The 19,736-nt window shown below is 57.5% G+C and overlaps 1 protein-coding gene across 8 annotated transcripts in view; it reads left to right on the top strand.

Annotated features, from left to right (window-relative positions):
- The window catches only part of GRM4 (glutamate metabotropic receptor 4), a 151,664-nt gene that overhangs the window by 77,061 nt on the left and 54,867 nt on the right, over positions 1-19,736 (top strand). For all 8 annotated transcript variants that reach the window (XM_043591193.1, XM_043591195.1, XM_043591198.1 and 5 more), the window contains 3 exons: positions 2,205-2,340; positions 5,261-5,415; positions 7,627-7,767. In XM_043591193.1, the coding sequence (XP_043447128.1) occupies positions 2,205-2,340; positions 5,261-5,415; positions 7,627-7,767 (432 nt within the window). The remainder of the gene's footprint in view (positions 1-2,204; positions 2,341-5,260; positions 5,416-7,626; positions 7,768-19,736) is intronic.

Below are 19,736 nucleotides of genomic sequence, written 5' to 3'. Positions count from 1 at the left end.
AGTGTCCCACATCTGGCTGCTTATGCCTCATCCCTCAGACTCAGCTCAGGTCACTGCCTTTGGGCAGCCCTTCCTGGTTGCCACCTCCCTCCCTGCCCAAGGGTAGAAACCCTTCCTGGGTGGTGGGGCTTGGGTTTTGATACTTTTCCTGGTGGGGTAGGGTGTGTGTCCCAGGACTGTGGGCCCCTTGCAGCACAGGCCCCCACACAAAGGTGCGTTGAACCTGTGCAGAAGCATCAGGTGGCCTCGGCATGGGCAGAGAGGCCATTTGGAAGCCCAGGAGTAGCAGCAGCCAGGTGCCCAACCAAGGTAGATGGTTTGAGGCATTGCTGGGTCCCCAAGGGATCCTGTTTGGGGTGGAGCTGGGCTGAGACCCTTGAGCAGAACCCAGAGGAGGCCGACAGTCTTCGATAAAGGATCTGCTTCATTAAGAATAACCCCCCACACTTTTCTATCCGCCGAGCCCTGACTCTGCCCCCCGGGGCCCTGGGGTTCTTAATCCCTGGGGGCTCCCCTGCTCCGTATCCCAGTAGGGGCAGGGAACCGTGTGGCCCTGGGCAAGCTACTTCTTTTCTCTGAGCCTTAGGTTCCTCGTCTGTCAGGTGCCGTTGATACCAGAAACAGTGGTCCACAAGTGCTTTTGTGCCAGATCAGGTGGGATTTGGATGCATGAATGACACCTGTCTCCCGCCAGCCCTGGAGAGACATGTCGAAGGCTGGGGACTGGCTGGGGAAAGTCTAAAGTGCTCCCAGGGTTTCTGTGAGCCTCACAGATTCTGTGAACCTGGCCCTCAGATTGACGCTGCCTCCCGGATGCTCCCGCAGGCATGGGGCTGGGCTTCTTGTAGGGGAATGAGCTCAGGAGATAGGCAGGCCCTGGCCTCTTGTCTCCCCCACGCCCCCCCCCCCCAGGGCCCAGGCAGGCAGGCAGTGGGCCAGGGAAGAAGGAGAGACAGGGGGGCTCCCAAAGACTCCCTGACCCCTTCCTAGCTCCTCCTGAAGCACTCTGTTAGAATGGCTCTTGAACTCCCAGATGGGAATTTGCTCACAAATAAGATGGGGAGAGGCACCCTGCAGGGCCAAGGAGTGGAGTGGGAGCTGGGGAGCCTACGTAGTACGGAGGAGTCTGTGAGTGCCCGGGGGAGGAGCTTGGGGAGACCTGGATGGCCGGCCGGCCCGGGATGTGCCCGGGATGTACCCGGTTGTCCTGCTCGTACATACGCCAGCAGCCACACGGTGCTCTTGCTGAGGGGGCCTGTTGATGAGCACACAGCCCAGGGACAAGAGCCCTGGGAGGTGCGCGTGGATGTGGATGTGGGGGGCGACAATGGCCCAGGGTGGGCAACTTGCTGTCTTCTCAGGTTTACGGCTCCACGACGCCTTAGGAGGTGGCCTCAATGAAAATAACCAACGTCTACTAAGCACTCTCTCTACGTGCCAAACATTATTGCATTTATGTGCACTAACTCACTTAGCTTTGTAACAACCCTGTAAAGTAAGTAGTAGTAGTATCTTCACTTTGTAGATGATGTATTTGAGGCACAGAGAGGTTCAGTAACCACCCTGAGGTCGCACAGTAAGTAGTAAGTAGCAGAGCTGAGGTTGACACCTAGGCGGCCCAGCTCCTCAACACTGCTGTATCGTCTCTTGCTAGCAGCCTGTTTATATATGGGGGAACTGAGGCACAGAGAACTTAAGTGACACGTCCAGGGTCATCCAGCTGATGAGTGGTGGAACCGAACTTTGTAGTGTGGCCGTTGTAAAAAAATTTTTTAACACCGTATTTATTTTTTGAAAGAGCACTAGTGGGGGAGGGGCAGAGAGAGACACACACACACACATATACACACACACACACACACACACACACAGAATCTGAAGCAGGCTCTAGGCTCCGAGCTGTCAGCACAGAGCCGGCTGCAGGGCTCGAACCCGTGAACCGGGAGATTATGACCTGAGCCGCAGTCGGATGCTTAACCAACTGAACCACCCAGGTCCCCTGTACTGTGGCTGTTCTAACCACACAGCCTGTGCCTAGAAATCAGGACTTTGGAGTTAGGGGTCCAGCTGGGGGACCTAGGGCAGCCCCTGGCCTCCGTCTCCTGGAGTGAGTGTGTGTCCGAGGGGGTGGGGTGAAGAAGGGACAGACCTATGCTGCCTTGCCCCCCCTCCCCCACCCAGGCTGACTGGTGCCCTTCCCACAGGGGGCGTGTGCATTGCTCAGTCGGTGAAGATACCACGGGAGCCCAAGCCTGGGGAATTTGACAAGATCATCCGGCGCCTCCTGGAGACCTCAAATGCCAGGGCGGTCGTCATCTTTGCCAATGAGGATGACATCAGGTGAGGGCAGGCGGCCGCGGGGTGGGGGTCGGGAGCCAGTCATGGGGAGAGCAGCAGGTCCTGCTGGAGACCTTGCTAGATAAGCCTGACCCCACCTAGGATCCGGAGAGGTGGGGTGGGTAAGTGTGTGAGCTGGGAGACACCTCAGGCTGGGGTGCAGGCTATTGCTAATGGGCACCCCTCCCGCCTCCCCTACTCTGTTTCCTACATCCGTTCTGCCAACCGGGGTAAGCCGGTACTTTAACAGAGGAGTTAAGGTCCTGGGCTTTGAGCCAAAGCACTTAGGTTCTAATCCTGCTCTCCCTCCTCCTAGCAGTGTGACCTGAGGCAAACTTCTCAACCTCTCTGTGCCTCTTTATTGCTTAAAAGACGGTGGGGGGGTTAATGATGCCTGCCTGAGGTTTGAGAACTGAATGCAAGAATGTGCATAAAGGGCTTAGAGCAGAGTCCTGCGTAGCAGGTGCCCAGTGTGTGGGGAGCCCCTGCCTCCTTTCCTGGACAAAGCTTGGAGCAGTGGGAAGAGGCCTGGGCTGCGGTTCTAGTCCTGCTTGGGTACACACTCACCCCTGAGCCTCAGTCCCCTCCCTGAGCATTTGCAGAGGAAATGGGTGGGCTTTGGGTGTGACGACCACACAGTATAAATGCTGGGCCAGCTCACCTGTCTGCACGTCTGCCTCTCATCCTGAGTCAGAATCTCGGGAGCACTTCAAAGATGACCCCTGAGCATCCACCCCTATTAACCCACTTCCCTTCTTCCTGCCCTTCCCCCTGCTACTACCTCTCAGACTGATATCAAGGCCAAGGGGTGGGGGGCCAGACCTCCGTGATTCTCCTGAGGGGGAGAGACACAAGCTCTGAGCTCGGGGAGCCCCAGTCTGGGGAGAGGAGACACAGCCCTGCCCTCAGGGAGCCTCAGCCTGAGGGGGAGACGCAGCTCAGAGTCTGGTGGGGGAGGCATGGCCCTGCATTTGTAGAGGAGGATGAGACGGTAGGTGTGATTCTCCCCAGACCTCCTCCCTCAGATAGCTGGCCTGAGGCGTCATAGCGTGCTGTGCCCTCAGGCCTCCCCTGCCCTCCAGCCCGGCCAAGGCCCCCGTCCGCCCCTGCCCCCATGCGCCTCCTTCCCTGTGGCTAACCAGTGTCCATCTGGGTCCTGTTCCCTCCGACACTTTCCCCACTTGGTAAGGACCCCATCCTGGACTCCTGAGTTGCAGCAAAACAGACTTCCCCCAGGAGTCACTGCCAGGTCCCTGCAAGGAAGGAGGGGGATGTTCTGGAAGATCATTAAGGCCTCAAAAGCCAAAAGACCAGCTCTAAGGGGGAGGCATCTCAGGCAGTGAAAGGCTGGGAAGGGGGAGTCAGGCTGCTGAGCCCGGAAGTTGCTCCTGCCCCCCTCAAGGCTTTCAGGCCCTTTAAATTCTGCCCCAGGACATTCCTGTTACCCACAGGTCTGCCAGCTCCTGGGGCAGGAGGGCCCCTTCAGAGGTCCTTTGCCTCACTTAAATCACTGGTCCCTGCATTCCTGTCCCCGCCCCCACCCCAAAGCCTGGCGCTCAGATCCCATACCCCACCCAGGGGTGCACCCCGCTCTAGGCCCCCTGCTTAGCTCAGATGGACCCATGTGCTGGGAGGGAGAGATGAAGGCACTGGGCCATGTATCCCACAGAGGGGAGGGCTGACTCCAGAAAGACCGGTAGCAGGAAGTGTGGGGTGGGGGGTGCAGAGGCATTTCTGGAAATCCACATGTATTTTCAGAAGCAAACAGAAGTAAAAATAAACCCAGGTGACTTTGCAGGGATGGAGGCCTGGGAGCTCTGGTCATCTCTGGCTGGCCAAATGCAAGTGGGTATTAATAGGGCTGTGGGTGTGGCTTCTGAGCAGCCCCCCGCTAGATTAATGTGCCCTGGTGGGTGGGGGGCTGCAGCAAATTTGGGGGACCGGGAATATCGAGAGTTGGGAGATGCTGAAGGAGGGAAGGTATGGGCTCTGTGGCCTGGAAACATGTTTGTCCCTGGCAGCCCCAGGCTGTCCCACCCCAGCTGGCTGCCTCCTGCACAGGCCCAGCAGCCACTCTCAAGCCCTGGTGGCTGTGTCCCAGTTTCCAGCATCACAGACTCTTACTTGCTGTGCAATCCCGAGCAAGTTGCTTGCCTCCTCTGTGCTCCAGTCTCCCCGTCCCCCCCCCCCCCCGCCCCCCATGGGAAGCACTGGGTTGGGGGAATTCTTCCCAGTCCTCCTTGGTTTTCTCATCCCTGAGCGTCTCCTGTGGGCCGCGCCCTGTGCTGGGCTCTAGGGTCCCTGATTTGATTATGACCAATGTCACAGTAGGACTGTGACACCCTCCATCCAGGAGGGTGTGGAAAGCAGCTCTTTGGAGGCCCTGGGCTTTTGGCACCGGAAGAGGTGGGGTGGAGAGGGCTCTGCTGGCCCAAGTGCAGAGGAGTAAGGGTGTAAAGTGATGTGTGTGTGTGTGTGTGTGTGTGTGTGTGTGTTCGCACGTGCACACATATACATGTGAAAAGGATCCAAGAGATGTGGTCGTGGGATTAGGGCCGGGTGACACGAACCCGAGAAGATCCAGGCTGGGTAGATATAGTTCCAGGGGCCTGAGTCAGATACGGGGCATGTACGGTGCAGGGACAGACGTGGCCCTGGGGACAGGAGTGGGTCTGGGGGAGCATGCTGGGCCTGTGGGCAGGGGTGGGCCCAAGGGACAGGCAGGGGCTACAGGAACAGGTATGGGTTGAGAGGGGGGCGGCCATGGGCCTGTAGGCAGGTGTGGGGCAGGGGGAACGATGGGCCTGGGGGGACAGGTGTGTGTCTGGGCAGGGTCAGCCAAGGGCCCCCAAGCAGGTGTGGCCAGGGTGGGGCAGTTGCACGGGCAGACACGGCTGGGCTGGGCTGGCGTGTGTTCCCACAGGCATGTGCTGGAGGCAGCACGGAAAGCTAACCAGACAGGCCACTTCTTCTGGATGGGCTCGGACAGCTGGGGCTCCAAGAGCGCACCTGTGCTACACCTGGAGGAGGTGGCGGAGGGCGCTGTCACCATCCTCCCCAAGAGGATGTCTGTGCGAGGTAGGCCCGGCAACCCCGGGGCCTGCGTGCCCGCCGCTCTTGCCTGCCACCACTGTTGGGGTCATCCCCAGCTGTTCCTCCTTCCGTCCCCCTCCTCCATTCCTCGCCCAATCCTCATCTTCCCGCGTCCCGCCTCTTTCCTCCACCTTGGCCCACACCTTCTTTGTGCTGATGTTCTAGGCTGCGCGGCCTTTCTGGATACACTCAGCCCCGCTGGGATTCAAATCCAGATTCAGCACCTTTCTTCTCCCTTCTCAGATATTTTTGGGCGTGGGGAACATATGGGGCACGTGTGGCACATACAGGAAGCTTATTTATCAAGGACTTTTCTTCATCCCCAAACGCTTCTCTCATCTGGGATGAAGAGGCAAGGCCCTCGCCCTGCCTGGGGCAAGTCCTCTGTCAGAAGGGGCTGGGAGCTCCCAGCAGGTGACGAGAAGAGGGTGCTGTGCTGGGGGTGGGAGGGGCAGGGTTCTCCCTGCAGGGCTGCCTGGGTCTGGCAAGCCCTGGGTGGTGTTGGGCATCCAACACCTGTCCTGCCCGGCATCCCTTCTTCTTGGGGCAGAACCCACAATCACCCTGGGCAGGGACAGGCTGCCCTGGCTAGAACCTCGCTGTGAGTGAGGTGTGAAGTTCCCATTAATGGCCCAATTTGGCAGGGATCTCACTGTCCTCACCACAGGGGAGGCAGGCTCCCAGAGCCTTCTCCCCTGCTCTTGCTTCGTTAAATAGAATCCAGCACTGATGGAGCTGGGAAGGCCTGCAGACATCTGTCTCTACCGAACTTTCCAAGACACCAAGGTCGGAGCATGGGAGGCACTTGCTCAAGGTCACACAGCAGTGTTCTCTCTTTGCCCTGAGGCAGAGGGAGTACAGGCCACAGAAGTTTCCACATTACCCTTCTCAGCCTCGAGCCATAGTAAATACAAAATAACAGTAACTCTGGCTATTGGTAGACATCTCATTTAGTCTTCTCAGCAACCCCACAGGACACTTTTATCCACATTTAGTAAATGAATGCATTAAGGCTCAGAGAGATTAAGTGACATATAGTGGCTATTAAGTCGCATAGCTGGGATTAGAACCCCAGAACTTGCTTGACAAAGTCCCTTTCCTCTCTGGGATATTAGAGAAGACTTTGAGCAGTGGTTCTCACCTGGGGGTGATTTGACCCCCAAATGCCCTTTGGCAATGTCTGGAGACATTTTTGGTTGTCACAACTGTGGGGGGGAGGAGGCGGTGATGCTACGGGCATCGAGTGGGTGGAGTCTAGGGATGCTGTTCACATCCTGCACTGCACAGGACAGTCCCCCACAACAGAGAATGATGGGGCCCCAAGTGTCCAGAGCACAAAGGCTGGGAGACCCTGTCCTAGCCCAGTCCCTCACCGATGTCAGCTTTTCTCCTGCAGCTGGCTCCTACAGCCACTGAGCCTCCACTTGAACCCGGCCCTAGACAGGAAGCTCACCACATGGTGTGGACCCTACTGAACTTCTGGAACTTTTGGCCCACCCCAAAGAGCCCAGTCAACTGGGCACATTACCTGGAACAGTCATCAATACAGAAGGGGCACTGGGAGGAGAGCCGAGGCATTCTTCACCCGCCAGCCTGCCCACCCCGGGGGGGCGGGGGCTGGTTCTGGGCTTAGAGCTGTGTTGGTGAGTCCTCTTTGGAACATCTGAAGGAGGAAGCCGTGTCTGTCAATGATGGGGCAGTTCTGGACTTGAAGGCAGAAGATCTAGGCCCTGGTCTTGCTGTGTGACCTGGGTCATCCCCTCCCCTCTCTTGTCTGGTCTTTTCAGAACCAGAGAGCTTAGGTGCTCCCAGCTTTGGTCAGCCCCCACCAGACTCTCTGTTCTGATCGCAGGACGCCCAGGTGGCTCCTTCTCACAGAGGCCCGATATTAGCATTCTGGTGGTTAAAAGGCAAAGCACCTCACCGGGCACTTCTCTTCCATAAAGGCAGCAGTTGTAAGATTACACGTGCTCCCCCTGGGACTTAATACAGCTCTTTTCATCTTGAATGAAATGAAAAGCTCCACATTTTGTTTTTTTCCCCGGCCGGGCCCTGGATCAGAGGCTATGCTCTTCCCTTCCTCCCTCCCTCTGCTTGGGCCATCCCTAAATCTCTGGGTAGTGGAGGCGGCAAGGGCCGGGGGCAGGTGGGGAAGGGGGGCGCGAGGCCCTGACGTCTTGGTTGGTTCCCTGCCAGGCTTCGACCGCTACTTCTCCAGCCGCACGCTGGACAACAACCGGCGCAACATCTGGTTTGCCGAGTTCTGGGAGGACAACTTCCATTGCAAGCTCAGCCGCCACGCGCTCAAGAAGGGCAGCCACGTCAAGAAGTGCACCAGTGAGCACGCGCGGGGCGGGGCCAGGCTGGGCCTGGGGGGTGGGGGGGGGTGGCCCTACCGCAGGAGTGGGGCGGGCCGTGGGGGGGGGGTGGAGCCTGGGGGCGGGGTCTGAGGGGGCGGTTCAGGGCCATTCTGGATGGAGGCCTTGGGTGTGGGAGGGCTCAGAATCCGAGAAACTCAAGGTGCTCTCATGCATCCTTGATGCTGCTGGGGATGGTGGGGGGAATGGGCTCCTGGATCTCGGCAGAGTTTCCCTCCGGCCTGTGGCCACCTCGGGGTCCATCTGGATGTCCCTAGGACGAGCCCACAGAATTGACCCCAGCTGCCCTGTGTGGGAGTCCAGAAACTCACCGGTGTGAGCATTGTGCAGAAACCTCTCGGTTCCCTCAGCCATTCAACGAACGCCAGTTTGATTCTCAGGGTGTGCCTGGCCCTGTTCTAAGCGCTGTGGATATAGCACCGAATGAAAGAGTCAAAAATCTCTTGGAATTTTTATCCTAGTAGGAAAACGTTTAATCGAGATAAATAAATCAACTATAGAATATGTCAGAAAGCAAATGTGCAGTAGAAACAAAACAAAACAAACCAAAAAAAGAGAGATGGGCTTCCTGTAAAGGTAGCTTTCGGGCATAGTCCTGAAAAGGATAGGGAATGAGCCCCAGGAGGATGGGACAATGGGTCCGTTTTACAGATTGGAAAAGAGGCTTAGAGAAGGTAAGTAAAGGCACCTGAGTTCTCATAGATGGTGGGTGGTTGAGCAGGATTTGAACTCAGGTGTGAGCTCCAGGCCCTAAGTCCCCTAGGGTAGCCATCATGGTGGGTTCACGTTTGTATACATTCAGGTGTGGGTCCTTGTGTGCTCTTGGTCTGGGCAGTCCTGCAGCAGGATCCTGCCTCAGTGACTTTGAGGGGGCTCCGGGTGTCTTCAACATGAGTGGTACCTATGTGAGGGTGGTGAAGTCCCTCTTGTACCCTTCTGGGCTATTCTGTGTAGCTTGGGAGGAGGGCCAGATGAGCACAGGGCCACCTGACTGGGTGCAGGGACATGCTGCATGGAATGCTAGGCAGTGGGGAGATCCCAGGGCTGGGGGAGGAGGAAGCGGGATTAGGTTGGTGGGCAGGTGAGGTGGATGCTGCCCTCTGGTGGCCAGGGCCCTCTGGGAATCAGGAATATTGGCAACTTAGGACCATGGGTATCGATACCCCCGGGGCCCAGCAGGCAAGCTCATGTGTGGGTGTACGTGGCAGTGTGTGTGTGCACACACGGGTGTGTGTGATTGTGTATGTGCATGAGTTGGTATGTCTAAGGGAGAAGGCGTATGTGTGTATTTGTCTTATGTAGGGGCCTATGTTCCTGGATGAGCTAATAACCATAAATACCACTGTGTGTTAAGTATCTGTTGTGTTCCAGATACTTTACAGACATTATCTCATTTCACTCTTAAAACAGCTCTAGGGACTTTTGTGGTCCCCGTATTATACAGGATACTATGGGGAGTCAGAGAGGCCAGGCAACTTGCCGAAGGCTGCACAGCAAATGCCTTCATCAGGCAGTAATCACGGAGGAGGTTTAAGAAGTACAAACATGCCTGAGCACAGGAGACTGAACCTTCTTGGGTAGGGTGACCGAGCTTCTTGTTCACTCCTTTTCTCCTGGCATAATTTTTGAACACATCCCTTTTATTCTTAAAAGCGCCTAAGTGGCGTTGGAAAATGGTGAGTTCACCCTGATCATAGGTCACCAGGCCTGACTCGAGGATGGGAATAGGTGATACTGGAGCTGGGGGCAAGATGGGTATCTGGGGCCTCCCGTGTCTAGCCTGCCAAAGGCGAGGGGCTTTCTGGAGTCACCTCTTGGTCTGGGAGGGGCGGGAGGGAGAGGGCCTTGGTCAGCCCCCGTAGGCTCTACCCAGACGCCCAGGTCTCGGGTCAGGATTCGCAAACGTCTCCCGTCGCCGCGCTGGTGAACTGGGGAGAGGGGCACATCTCCGCAGCCCCGAGGGAGATGTTTGGGCTGTAGGAGCAGGTGGAGGAAGAAGGCCTAGAGCAGAATCCAGAAGAGTCTAGAGCTTCCCTGCGAGCCTGAGGCACGCTCTCTGACCTCTCTGGGCCTTTGCTTTCTTATCTGAGAAATGGGATTGATGGTGAACCGGGCCAGAGGGTATCTCCGGGTGGAAGTGACAAAGTATTAATGGAAGCACTTGATGACTTGGGAAATGGTGGCTCTCAGGCCCGGCTGTGCATCAGAATCACCTGGGAGCTTTTAAAACTATACCAGCACCACCCCAGACCCGTTACATCAGAACCTGAGGGGTGGGGCCTGGCCTACGGGTTTTGGGAAAGCTCCCCCAGGTGATTTTATGTGTACCTAGGGTTGGGAACCGGGGTGGGGACAGCCTCATTCACGGTGAATTTCCGTGGGAGCTTTTAAAGCTACTGATGCCTGACTCCCACCCCCAGACATTCTGAGGGAATTGGTTCTGGGTGCAACCTGGGCATCGGGATTTTTTAAAAAAGTCCCCCAGGTGGTTCTACCGCGCAGTAAAATGTGGTAGCCCCTGGCTCAGAGGGAGAGGCGGTGATGGGAGGGAGGACGGCTTGCACCCCAGACCTGCAGACTGGGGGAAGGCATGAACAAAAGAGCTGAGGCTTGCATGAACACAGGTGGTGAGGAGAAGGACAGCACGATACAGCTGACCCTGAGCCCTCCTGCTGCAGCTGAAGCCCCAGGAGAGGCTGGCAAGAGTCCCGGCGTGGCCCCAGGTCAGGCACGGTGAGCCCGTCTATCTCGGGCTAATGTGAGGAGCAGGGCTACAGCCAGGAATGCTCGCTCGTGGGGCCTGAGACCCACCCTGGGTGAGGGGGAGGCGGCTCTGGCTTCCCATGGCCCCGCCCAGGTTTGAGCTGAGCCACTCCCTTGGGAGAATGTCTTAGGCCAGGGGGACCCGGGTGACACCCACGGAGTGCTGCTCTGCCCCGGGACAGCTGGTGGTGGGGGCGGGGAGGGCAGGGGAAGGACTCATCCCCGGGTCTGGATCTGAACTCTGTGTCCTCCCTGCTGTGAGACCTTGGACAGGTCATTTCACCTCTCTGAGTCTCAGAGAAGGCAGGGGAGTCGCTGCCCATCTCCGTGGGCTGTGGTGAGGATGGGGGGCGGGGGGATACCGTGCACGAAGAGGCTGGCTGCAAAATGATGTGTATGATCAGTGTTGGTACAGTGGTTGTTGATGTGGAGGGTGAGTGGGAGAGGGGGATTTCCAAGTCTGTTGGTACCAATTCCGTCAGCTGTAGGATCCCGGATGCGAGAGGACAGTTGGTAGAGGCACAGGTGCAGAACCCATTTTACGGAAGAGGCTACTGAGGCCATTTGAGAACATCATAGCACTAGAAAATTGGCAGAACTGGATTTATACCCAGGCAGCCCGGTCCTAGGGCTGGTGCTGCTGTCTCTCCTGTGTCCTTCCTTCCCACTTCTCCAGGCCCCCTCAGTCTTGCCGTTCCCCCCACCCCACCCACCCCCGCCCCCACCAGCCCAGGCAGGCTCTCTGTTCTCTACGGACCCCCAGGCTGTCTCCAGAGTCTGGCTTCCCACTTACTTCTTCCAGGACGCCTGCCCCTCAGCACTGGTGGCCTCCTATTGGCCCACTCTGGTCCCCTTGATGCAAACAGATTCTGCAGTTGGCCTCTGCCTGTTTCAGTCCCACATGCCGCTCCTGGAGGGCGCCACTTCCCCAGCACCTCCAGCCTGCGTGCCGAATGGCTGGGGAGAGAACGGCTGTGACCGGACATAGTCTCATAAGAGCAGCAGATATTGGCATTTGGAGATCGGGCTGGTATGTCTCCAAATGGTAAGGGTGAGAGCAGACCTGGGTGTGAGGCCTGGTGCGGCCGCTTCCTAGCTGTGGGACCTTGGCGGAGCGTTTTACCTCTTGAGGCCTCGGTTTCCTCACCTGTAAAACAGGAATCACGGTACCCATGGCCATCCCCGTCCCAGCAGAGCTGTCTCGCTCCCCTTTTCCCAGGGAAGGGATGGAAGTGATCTGTGGGAGCGCTTGCAAATTGCCCAGGGACCACCCTGCACCTGAGCCAGGTAGGGGTCCCTGAGTGGGGAGTCTTTGCGGCTGTCAAGGCCCAGGGGAGCCCTCCCCATCTCCCGGGCCCCTCCCTGGGAGCACGCAGAGAGGGTTCGGGAATTAAAGCCGTAAACAAGGCAGATGTAGCATCTATCTTTTTGACAGCCTGCCAGCCAGGTGATGGCTGAGCAGAGGAAGGCCCGGTTTATGAGGAAACAGGAGAAATTTACTGCCTGCTGTTCCCAGGGGCTGGGAACTCCGAGAGGGAGGGTGGCCTCATGGCAGCTGGGATGTGTGGGGAGACTCCTGTCACGCAGACCGCGCTAACAGCCACACCACCACCACCAATGGTAACAACAGCTAGTCGTTAGATAGCATTTGTTACTTGTCAAGCTCTGTTCTAGTGGTTTCCTTTTAATCTTCCCGGCAACCTCTTTTACAGATGAGGAAACTGAGGCACAGAGAGGCTAAAGACTTGCCCAAAGTCACAAGATCATGAGTAGCAGAGGCTGGGATTTGAACCTGGCCGGTCTAGCTCCACAAATATCCTGCTTCAGAGCAGCTGATGTCCTAGCCCCGGGGCCTTCCTGGGCATTCCAAGCCTGGCTTTGAAGGATCTTCCTATTCGCACATTCCCAAAGGAACCTGAGAAAGCCTCCTTCCTGGGGGAAGGAGGGAAGACCAACATTTGGGATTACCCATTATCTCCAGTGGGTGCCAGCCCGTGCCACCCATTAGAGCAATTTGTCTTTACTCAAGCCATCAGCCACTTGGTGGCCGGAGGGCTCCCTGCCACCCCCCGGCCCCCAGTGCCGCTTCTCACTGGTTCCAGCGGCTTTCACGGAGGCTGATTGCATGCCACCCCCGTGCTGGGCTCTGTAAGGGGCACTGGCCTGCCCGGGGAGCTCCCACTGCAGCTGGGAGACAATGCAGCTTTTCAGACAAGGTGACGGTGGGTAGGATAGCTTTAGCAGTCAGTGCCACGGGTCTCCAGGGAGGGCCGAACCGTGAGCCTGGAGAGAGCAGACTCAGGAAGTCACTTGGAAGGAAATGGAAAGTTCTGGGGATCAGGGAGGTTGCGCTTTTAAATCGTGAGGTCAGACGTTCTTGCAGAGAAGGTGATGCTTGAGCCAAGACCCAAAGGTAGTGAGAGAGCCAGCCGTGTGGAGACCCGGGAACGAGCTTGCCAGGCGGAGGGCACAGTGCGTGCAAAGGTCTGGAGGCAGGCTCACACCTGGCAGGCCCGGGGAGCAGTGAGGAGGGCCCAATAGTTGAAGCAGAGAGTATTAACAGGAAGGTGAGGTTAGAGAGGCGGGGCTGGCTGGCCCATCCCAGTGGGCCTTGTAGGCAGTTTGTCGGGATTTAGTCTTTTATGCAGAATGAGACAAAGCCATTGCGGGGTTTGAAAAGAGGATTGATGTGATCCGATTCCTGTTCTCACAAGCTCACTCTGCGGCCTGGAGAGGAGGTGGGGTGAGGGTAGAGGGGGGAGACCAGTTCAGAGGCCGGTGCTGCAGCCTGGGCAGGAGGTAATGGGGCCTGGAGCAGGTGGTGGCCCTGGAGGTGGGAAGGGGTCAGATTTCTTTGTCCGTTTGGCAGAGTGGCCATGGAGTTCGCTGAAGGATTCGAGGTGAGAGAAAGAGGACAGTAAATCAAGGGTGGCTGCATGGTTCTTGGGCGTGCACGAGATGGGTGGAGGAAGGTTGGGCTGGGGCGGGGGGGGGTGGGGAGTCAGGAGCTCAGTTTAGGCCTGAGATGCCTGTTGGATGTGGGTGTAGAAGCCTGGCTGGCCTTGGGATTTGGGGAGTTGTCAGCACATGGATGGGGCTGGCTGGGGACACCAAGGGAGGGAGTGTCGTTAGGGTCCCTGCACCGAGCCCTGGACACTGAGATGTCAAGGGGTGGGGAGAGGAGCCGGCACAGGAGTGGAGACCAGAGCTCGGTCCCCATCATGCACGGTCACGCTGCAGGTGAGATGGGACAGAGAACGGGTGAGGGGATTTGGCAGCGTGGGGAGACTCCTTGGAGAGATGGGTGCCAGACCAGGATTGGAGTTGATCAGGAAGACAAGGGAGAGAAATTGACGATGGTGGGTAGGAACAATGCTTTCGAGAAGTTCCATTGTACACAGAGAAAGAGGGATGCTAGCTGGGGGCGGGGTGTGTGGGTCAAGAGAGGGGTTTTGTTTGTTTAAATGGGGGGAACGACAGCATATTTCCACGCCGATGGGAAAGATCCACTGGAGGGAAAGCCAGGTTCTGCCGGAAGAGGAAGGAACATGACCGGGTGATGGGGGAAAGGAGGCGACCGTGTGGGGCGACTGTGTTTCCCGTCCCTGGAGCTGCCTCCCCTTTGCCCCCAGGTCCCATCCTACCCTGTCCAGGAGAGTTAAACCCAGGCTCTCCTCCTGGGCAGAGGTGCACAGGCCTTAGGATCGGCAAGGGGCAGAGAACGGCCTTGCTTGCTCTTCTCCAGGTATTACTCTTGTCTAGTGGTCCTGGGTGCCGGGTGCCTTTCACAGACCAGGGGACCAGAACTCAGAGATGCTAAGCAACTCGCCAGGTCTGCAAGAGGCCGAACGGGGGGTTCAGGCTGCTCCCATCTGGCCCCGACACACATATCCTGTTTCTCGAACTGGGGATCTGTGAACATCTGGAGACACGTGCTTGAAGTCAGACTCTCAGGGACCTAGGAGTTCCAGGATGAGACTTGAACTTTGCTTTTTCATGCAGCGACCTTCCGGAAGGTATCTTTACCAATTTCAGAGACAGAGCTTCTCCGCTGCTGTGGTCATCTGCAATTGGAAGTCTCTGTCACAGCTGGGACCACCAACTTCCAATGTCAATATTTTCATCCTGGGGTCATATTCTTGCGGGTCCGCAAGAATTGTTTACCTTCGAAAGGGGCCTGCAGCTGGAATGTACCACCACAGAGCCAGACAGAACAGCTGGGAGACAGGAGTCCGCCTCGACTGGCCAGGTCACCTTACCTCGTGCCACTGAGGTGGTGATCCCCATCTGCCCCAACCGGTAATCCCGGAGACACCTGAGGTGGTTCCCTGGGACAGAGAGGAGAGAGTGGATGCTGGGTTTGGGGAAACAGGCTGAGGGACAGAGGGGACCAGGCCGAGTTAGAGATACCTCAGACTGGAAAGCAGGTGTCTTGATGGAGGGCAGGGCTCAGCAGGAACCAGGGTATGAGGCTGAAGAATAGGAATGGGACCCTGGACAAGGGACAGCCTGTCATGTGATTTTGGGGCACGACGGGCAGGACTGGAGAGCGTGGAGCCCAGCCTCAGGAGCAGGACTCAGGGGACTCTCAGAGAAACCTGTGTGTTTCAGGGAAGTGACAGGGAGAATGCCTCAACCACAGGAGGTCAGGAAAGAGGGGGATGGCCAGAAAGCACAGTGTGGCAGCTTTGTCCCCCCATCTGCGTATCAGCGGGCGGGCTGACCTGGGCCCCTGTCTGCCTTGGGTGGGCACCCCACTGGAGGGAAGGAGAGCCAGCCTGTGCCAGGCTGTAGGCAGGACGGAAGGGGTGCCCGGGCTTGGGGAGAGGCCCCTGGCTGTGGGATGCTGCCCGGGGGAGGAGGGCCCGGGGGGATAGGAAACAGGTTTACAAAGCCCTTCTGTATATAAGGTATGATGCTGTGTGTTATGTCTGTGCCTCCTTCATCCTCCCGCTGGCCCCTCAAGGTCAGTATGAGTACCTCGAATTTATATTTGAGGAGTGGAGATCTTATTTGACCTAGGTCATAGAGCTGGTCCGGGGTGGAGCCAGGAGACAGGCCCAGCTGGGCGGGTCCTGGGACCCTCTTACACTTCTCCCTGGAAGTCTGCCCAAGGGATGAACACTGGTGTGTACGTTTGCATATTTGTATGTAAATTCAGGCTTCTACGTTTAGATGTGTGTGTTGTGCCCACGCACCTTGCTGGAGTACACGTGGCTGTGACTGTGGACATGCCAGCCGCTCCCCCACAGTCCCCTCTGTGCTCCCCCACCCTGTCTCTGCCAGTGGAGTTAATTAATGCCCCTGGGAGCAGCCCTTGGCCCAAGATTGGCAGGAGCTAGAGTGTTTGTCTCCTCCGATGGGCAACACTGTGTCTGTGACGCAGTGTCCCGGCGGTCCCCAGAGGGGTTGAGCCCACCCGGTATCAGCTGCCTCCCTTCCCCATTTCTGGTTCCTACGCGCTGCTGGTGCTTCCGGGTGTCACCTCCCAAAGAAAACACTTGCGGGCTTCTTGGCCCAACAGTGGGTGAATCTGTTGGTGACTCTGTTTGGATGAGTGCCACGCGATATATATGTTACCTGTGCTTATATGTGTTTGAACACGGGTGTGTGTATAGACCTTGTGTATCAGTGCATGCAGGTGCACGCGTAGACGTGTACATGCGCGAGTATACACGTAATTGATTTTGTATTCCTTTACGTGAGGGAGCCGCTTCAAGAATGCGTGGCGCGCGAGCGAGGGAGGATCTCAGGAGGGTTGCAGTTAGGTGGGGTGAGTTGTGGGGAGGTGATGGGGGAGATGAGGAGGAACTCTGATTATTTCAACCTTGAAAACTCATTTCAATTACAATTTACAACCTGCAGACAAAGGCTGCAGTCACCGTAGTAACCATCGCTGCAGGGTTTTGACGGAGAAAATCCTCTCCCGATGCTTTGCCGGCTGGCTGTCACCCGTGGCAGAGCCAAACGCATCTCTGGCTCACTGTACCCGGGGACACAATTAGGACATCTTCAGACTGTTGCTGCTGTCATTGCCACCATGTGTCTGGGATTTGTCTCTTCCGATAGCTCTCAGAAATGTGTGTCATGCTTCCTTCTGGAACTGCCTGGGCCTGGGGGTCCCGCCCATCCGTGAGGGGATTCCCGACTCCCCCTTCTCTCCACGGCCACCACCTCCTCTAGCCCTGGCGACAGGGATCCTTGACCCCTGGGCCCCAGAGGGAGGGAAGGAGGCAGACCAGGGACTGGATGGAGGGAGAAGAAGGGGAGGCACTGTTCAGGGTGGAGGAAACTCCCATGGAGCTAGAGAGATCCAGGTTCAAATCCCAGCTCTGCCGCTTACCAGCCAGGCCAGTCCCCAGGTATATATGCCCATGTGCTAGTTGCCAGGATTCCTGTAAGATTCTGGACACATCGCTTGACCACTTGCAAGCCTCAGTTACGTCCTCTGTGAGGGGGCCAGTTCCGCCTGCCTCCCTCGGGGAAGAGAAAATGCCAGGCGTGTGAAAGCTCTCGGTGAGCACCAGCCATGCCGTAGGGTTATTTGTTGAGGAATCAGGAGGTGTGCGGGGAGCCGTGCAGGTTACGGGCACAGCGTCAAACATTCAGGACAGAGCACTTGTCCTTGTTTAACTTGTGTTTATGATTCCTGTCCACCCCCCGCCCCCAGCACTGTGAGCCACTTAGGCTCTGTCATTGTTGCTTCCTGAGGAGCTCAGGAGAAGGGCCCTTGGGGTTCGACAGGTGTCGTAGAGGGTGCGCTCAAGGCCTGGTGTACCCTTGTGAATAAAGGTCCTTGCCGGACCTGTTTTCTCATCTGTAATTGGGGCTGGATTTGAGATAAAAATCAAGGATGTGACGAAAGTGTGTGGAGAAGTCTCTGGAAGTGCATGGCTGGCCCTTTGACAACTCTGGGGTGGAGATTCTGGAGGGGCAGCACTGATGGGCTCCTGAGAGCCCACAGGATCCCAGACCCCTCCCGCAGAAGCTTCCCCAGGCAGAGGCGGACTCTCCTGGGGAGGGTCTTCCCCAGTCTGGTGTCTGTGCAGGTGGCTCGTGATCCCAGCGAGAGCACTTGGTTCTGGACCCAAGAGGCCCAGGAATGGATACTTCATTCCTCCCCTTCCAGTGAGGAGGGACCCATGGAGGAGGAGAGAGGAGAGGCTGAGGGTAGCTCAGGTGGGGAGGTGCAGCCGGGGTCCCTCAGCCCAATGTGTCCTTGGCTTTGGGAGAGACCTGCCTGTTCTCTGCAGCGGCCACAGCCTCCCCTCCATCGTGGTTGACAATTCAGTCTCTCACCCATAAGAAATGAGGGTGTGATGGGAGTGCGGGTTTGTTGAGTGGTGTTTTGTGTTTTCCATTCCTCAGGCCGAGGGAAGCAGGACCTGGGGCTGGGTGGGGTCCAGGGCTGGGGCTTTCCATGCAACCCTGCCCCAGCCCCCTCCCTCTATTGCCCTTTCGGGACAGGATTGTCCCTTCTGCGTCTCTCCTGGTCTTCAGAACTTTGTGATCAGACGCTCAGACAAGAGGGCAGGCTGGTGAAGCTGGAGAATTTGTCTTTCGTGTGTATTCCCGTCTGTTTGTGCCTTGGCCTAGAAATAATGCCGTCTATTAGCAAAACTCTGCTGGCCCAGGAGCTCCGAGGCAGGGATGGACTTATACCTCTTTGTGTCCTCCGGTGTTTGGCAAACCTCTGTAGCACTTGGCAAAACACCAGGCCTCTCTTTAGGTCTTGTGAGTATTAACCTGCTAATTCTCATAGGGATCCTATCCTGACCCTCTGAGGTAAGTACCATCATCTCATTTTGCAGATGAGGGAACTGAAGTCTGAGAGCTAGGGTTCTAGCCCAGATGGTCTGGACTTCGAGTCCAGTCTCCTGCAAATGCAGGGCAGTGACAGTGGATAGTGAGGGCCTTAGCTGACCAGGAGAGAGCCAGGGAGGCAGCTTCGAGGCCCACCCTGCCCCCAGTCCTGAGGCCACACTGTAGGAGCTGTGGGCCTGTCAGGACTGAACAGTGTCCCCAGAGTCAACTGGGCATCTGCCCTCAAACTGTCCAGTCTGAGTACTGGTGACTCTTGATCTCTGACCCTGTGGTTGGGGTAACTGGAATCAGGTTCTGCCCTTGGTCACAGGGTCTTGGTGGCCGAGGCAGGGATATGAAATGTGCCACCAGCTCTGTGGGAGCCCTGGGCAGGTAGGGCACAGTGACCATCTACTGGCTAAAAATGCAGGAACCCAAGGGGTTAGCTGGGAACTCCTGAGGCCTCAGGTCGAATGCAGTCTGGAATGGAGGGAAGGGGGGAGAGGGGCTGTAGCTAGGGACACTCATCTTATCATCAAGAGGCCTGGCCCACTGGCCATGTGACCTGGGCCTTTCCTCTCAAGGCCTCAGTTTCCTCATCTGTAAAGTGACAGAATTGGAGCAGACGACCCCTTTGGTCCTGCCATTCCTAGCATTGGGATCCCATGATTTCTGTCATCCACTCAGCAGGTGGGGAGTATCAGCCCTGAGCTAGGCTGAGGATGGGGTGGGGTCCCAGCCACCTGGTCCGGCCAATTGAGGGGACACAGAAGCACAGCCCAGTCATCCCCACATCCTGGTGTCCTCCGGGTGGGAGGGGATTAGATGGTGGAGAGCCCACGGGGACAGCAGTGGGTTTCTCTGTACCCTGTGTCTGTCTCTGAGGTGTCCAAGGCGGAGGGATGGGCATGGGGACCCCTGGAGTTCCCAGGGGAGCAGGGCCCGGCGCTGCCCCAGCCCTACCTGGCCCCCCGCACAATAGACATGGGAGGCCCAAGCTGTGGCCCGTGGGGCTAGGCTGGGGTGCGGCCACTTCTGCCCCTGGGGAATCACCTCTGCAAGTGATGCCCATGGGAGGCCCGCTAGCAGGGAGGCAGGGGTGTATGTGGCAGGGGATGGGGGGCGTGGCTTGCGAGGGTTAATGTCTCTGTCCTGGTCTCCAGGGAGGAAGTCGCAGGCCTTGATGCGGGCAGGGGCTGTGGCCTCAGGACCGGAAGCCAGCCTTCTCTAGCATTCTGCCCATCCTCTCCCTGCCTCCACTCTGCATCCTCCAGCCCCCTCCTCTCCCCTCCCTGCTTTCCTGTCCCCCTGATGCCGCTCTTACTATCCGTCAGGCCGAGAGTGGTGCGCAGGCTTGGAGCT

Source organism: Prionailurus bengalensis, chromosome B2 (genome assembly GCF_016509475.1).
Source record: "Prionailurus bengalensis isolate Pbe53 chromosome B2, Fcat_Pben_1.1_paternal_pri, whole genome shotgun sequence".
Lineage (NCBI taxonomy): Eukaryota > Metazoa > Chordata > Mammalia > Carnivora > Felidae > Prionailurus > Prionailurus bengalensis.
This window is presented reverse-complemented; position numbering and strand designations above follow the sequence as displayed.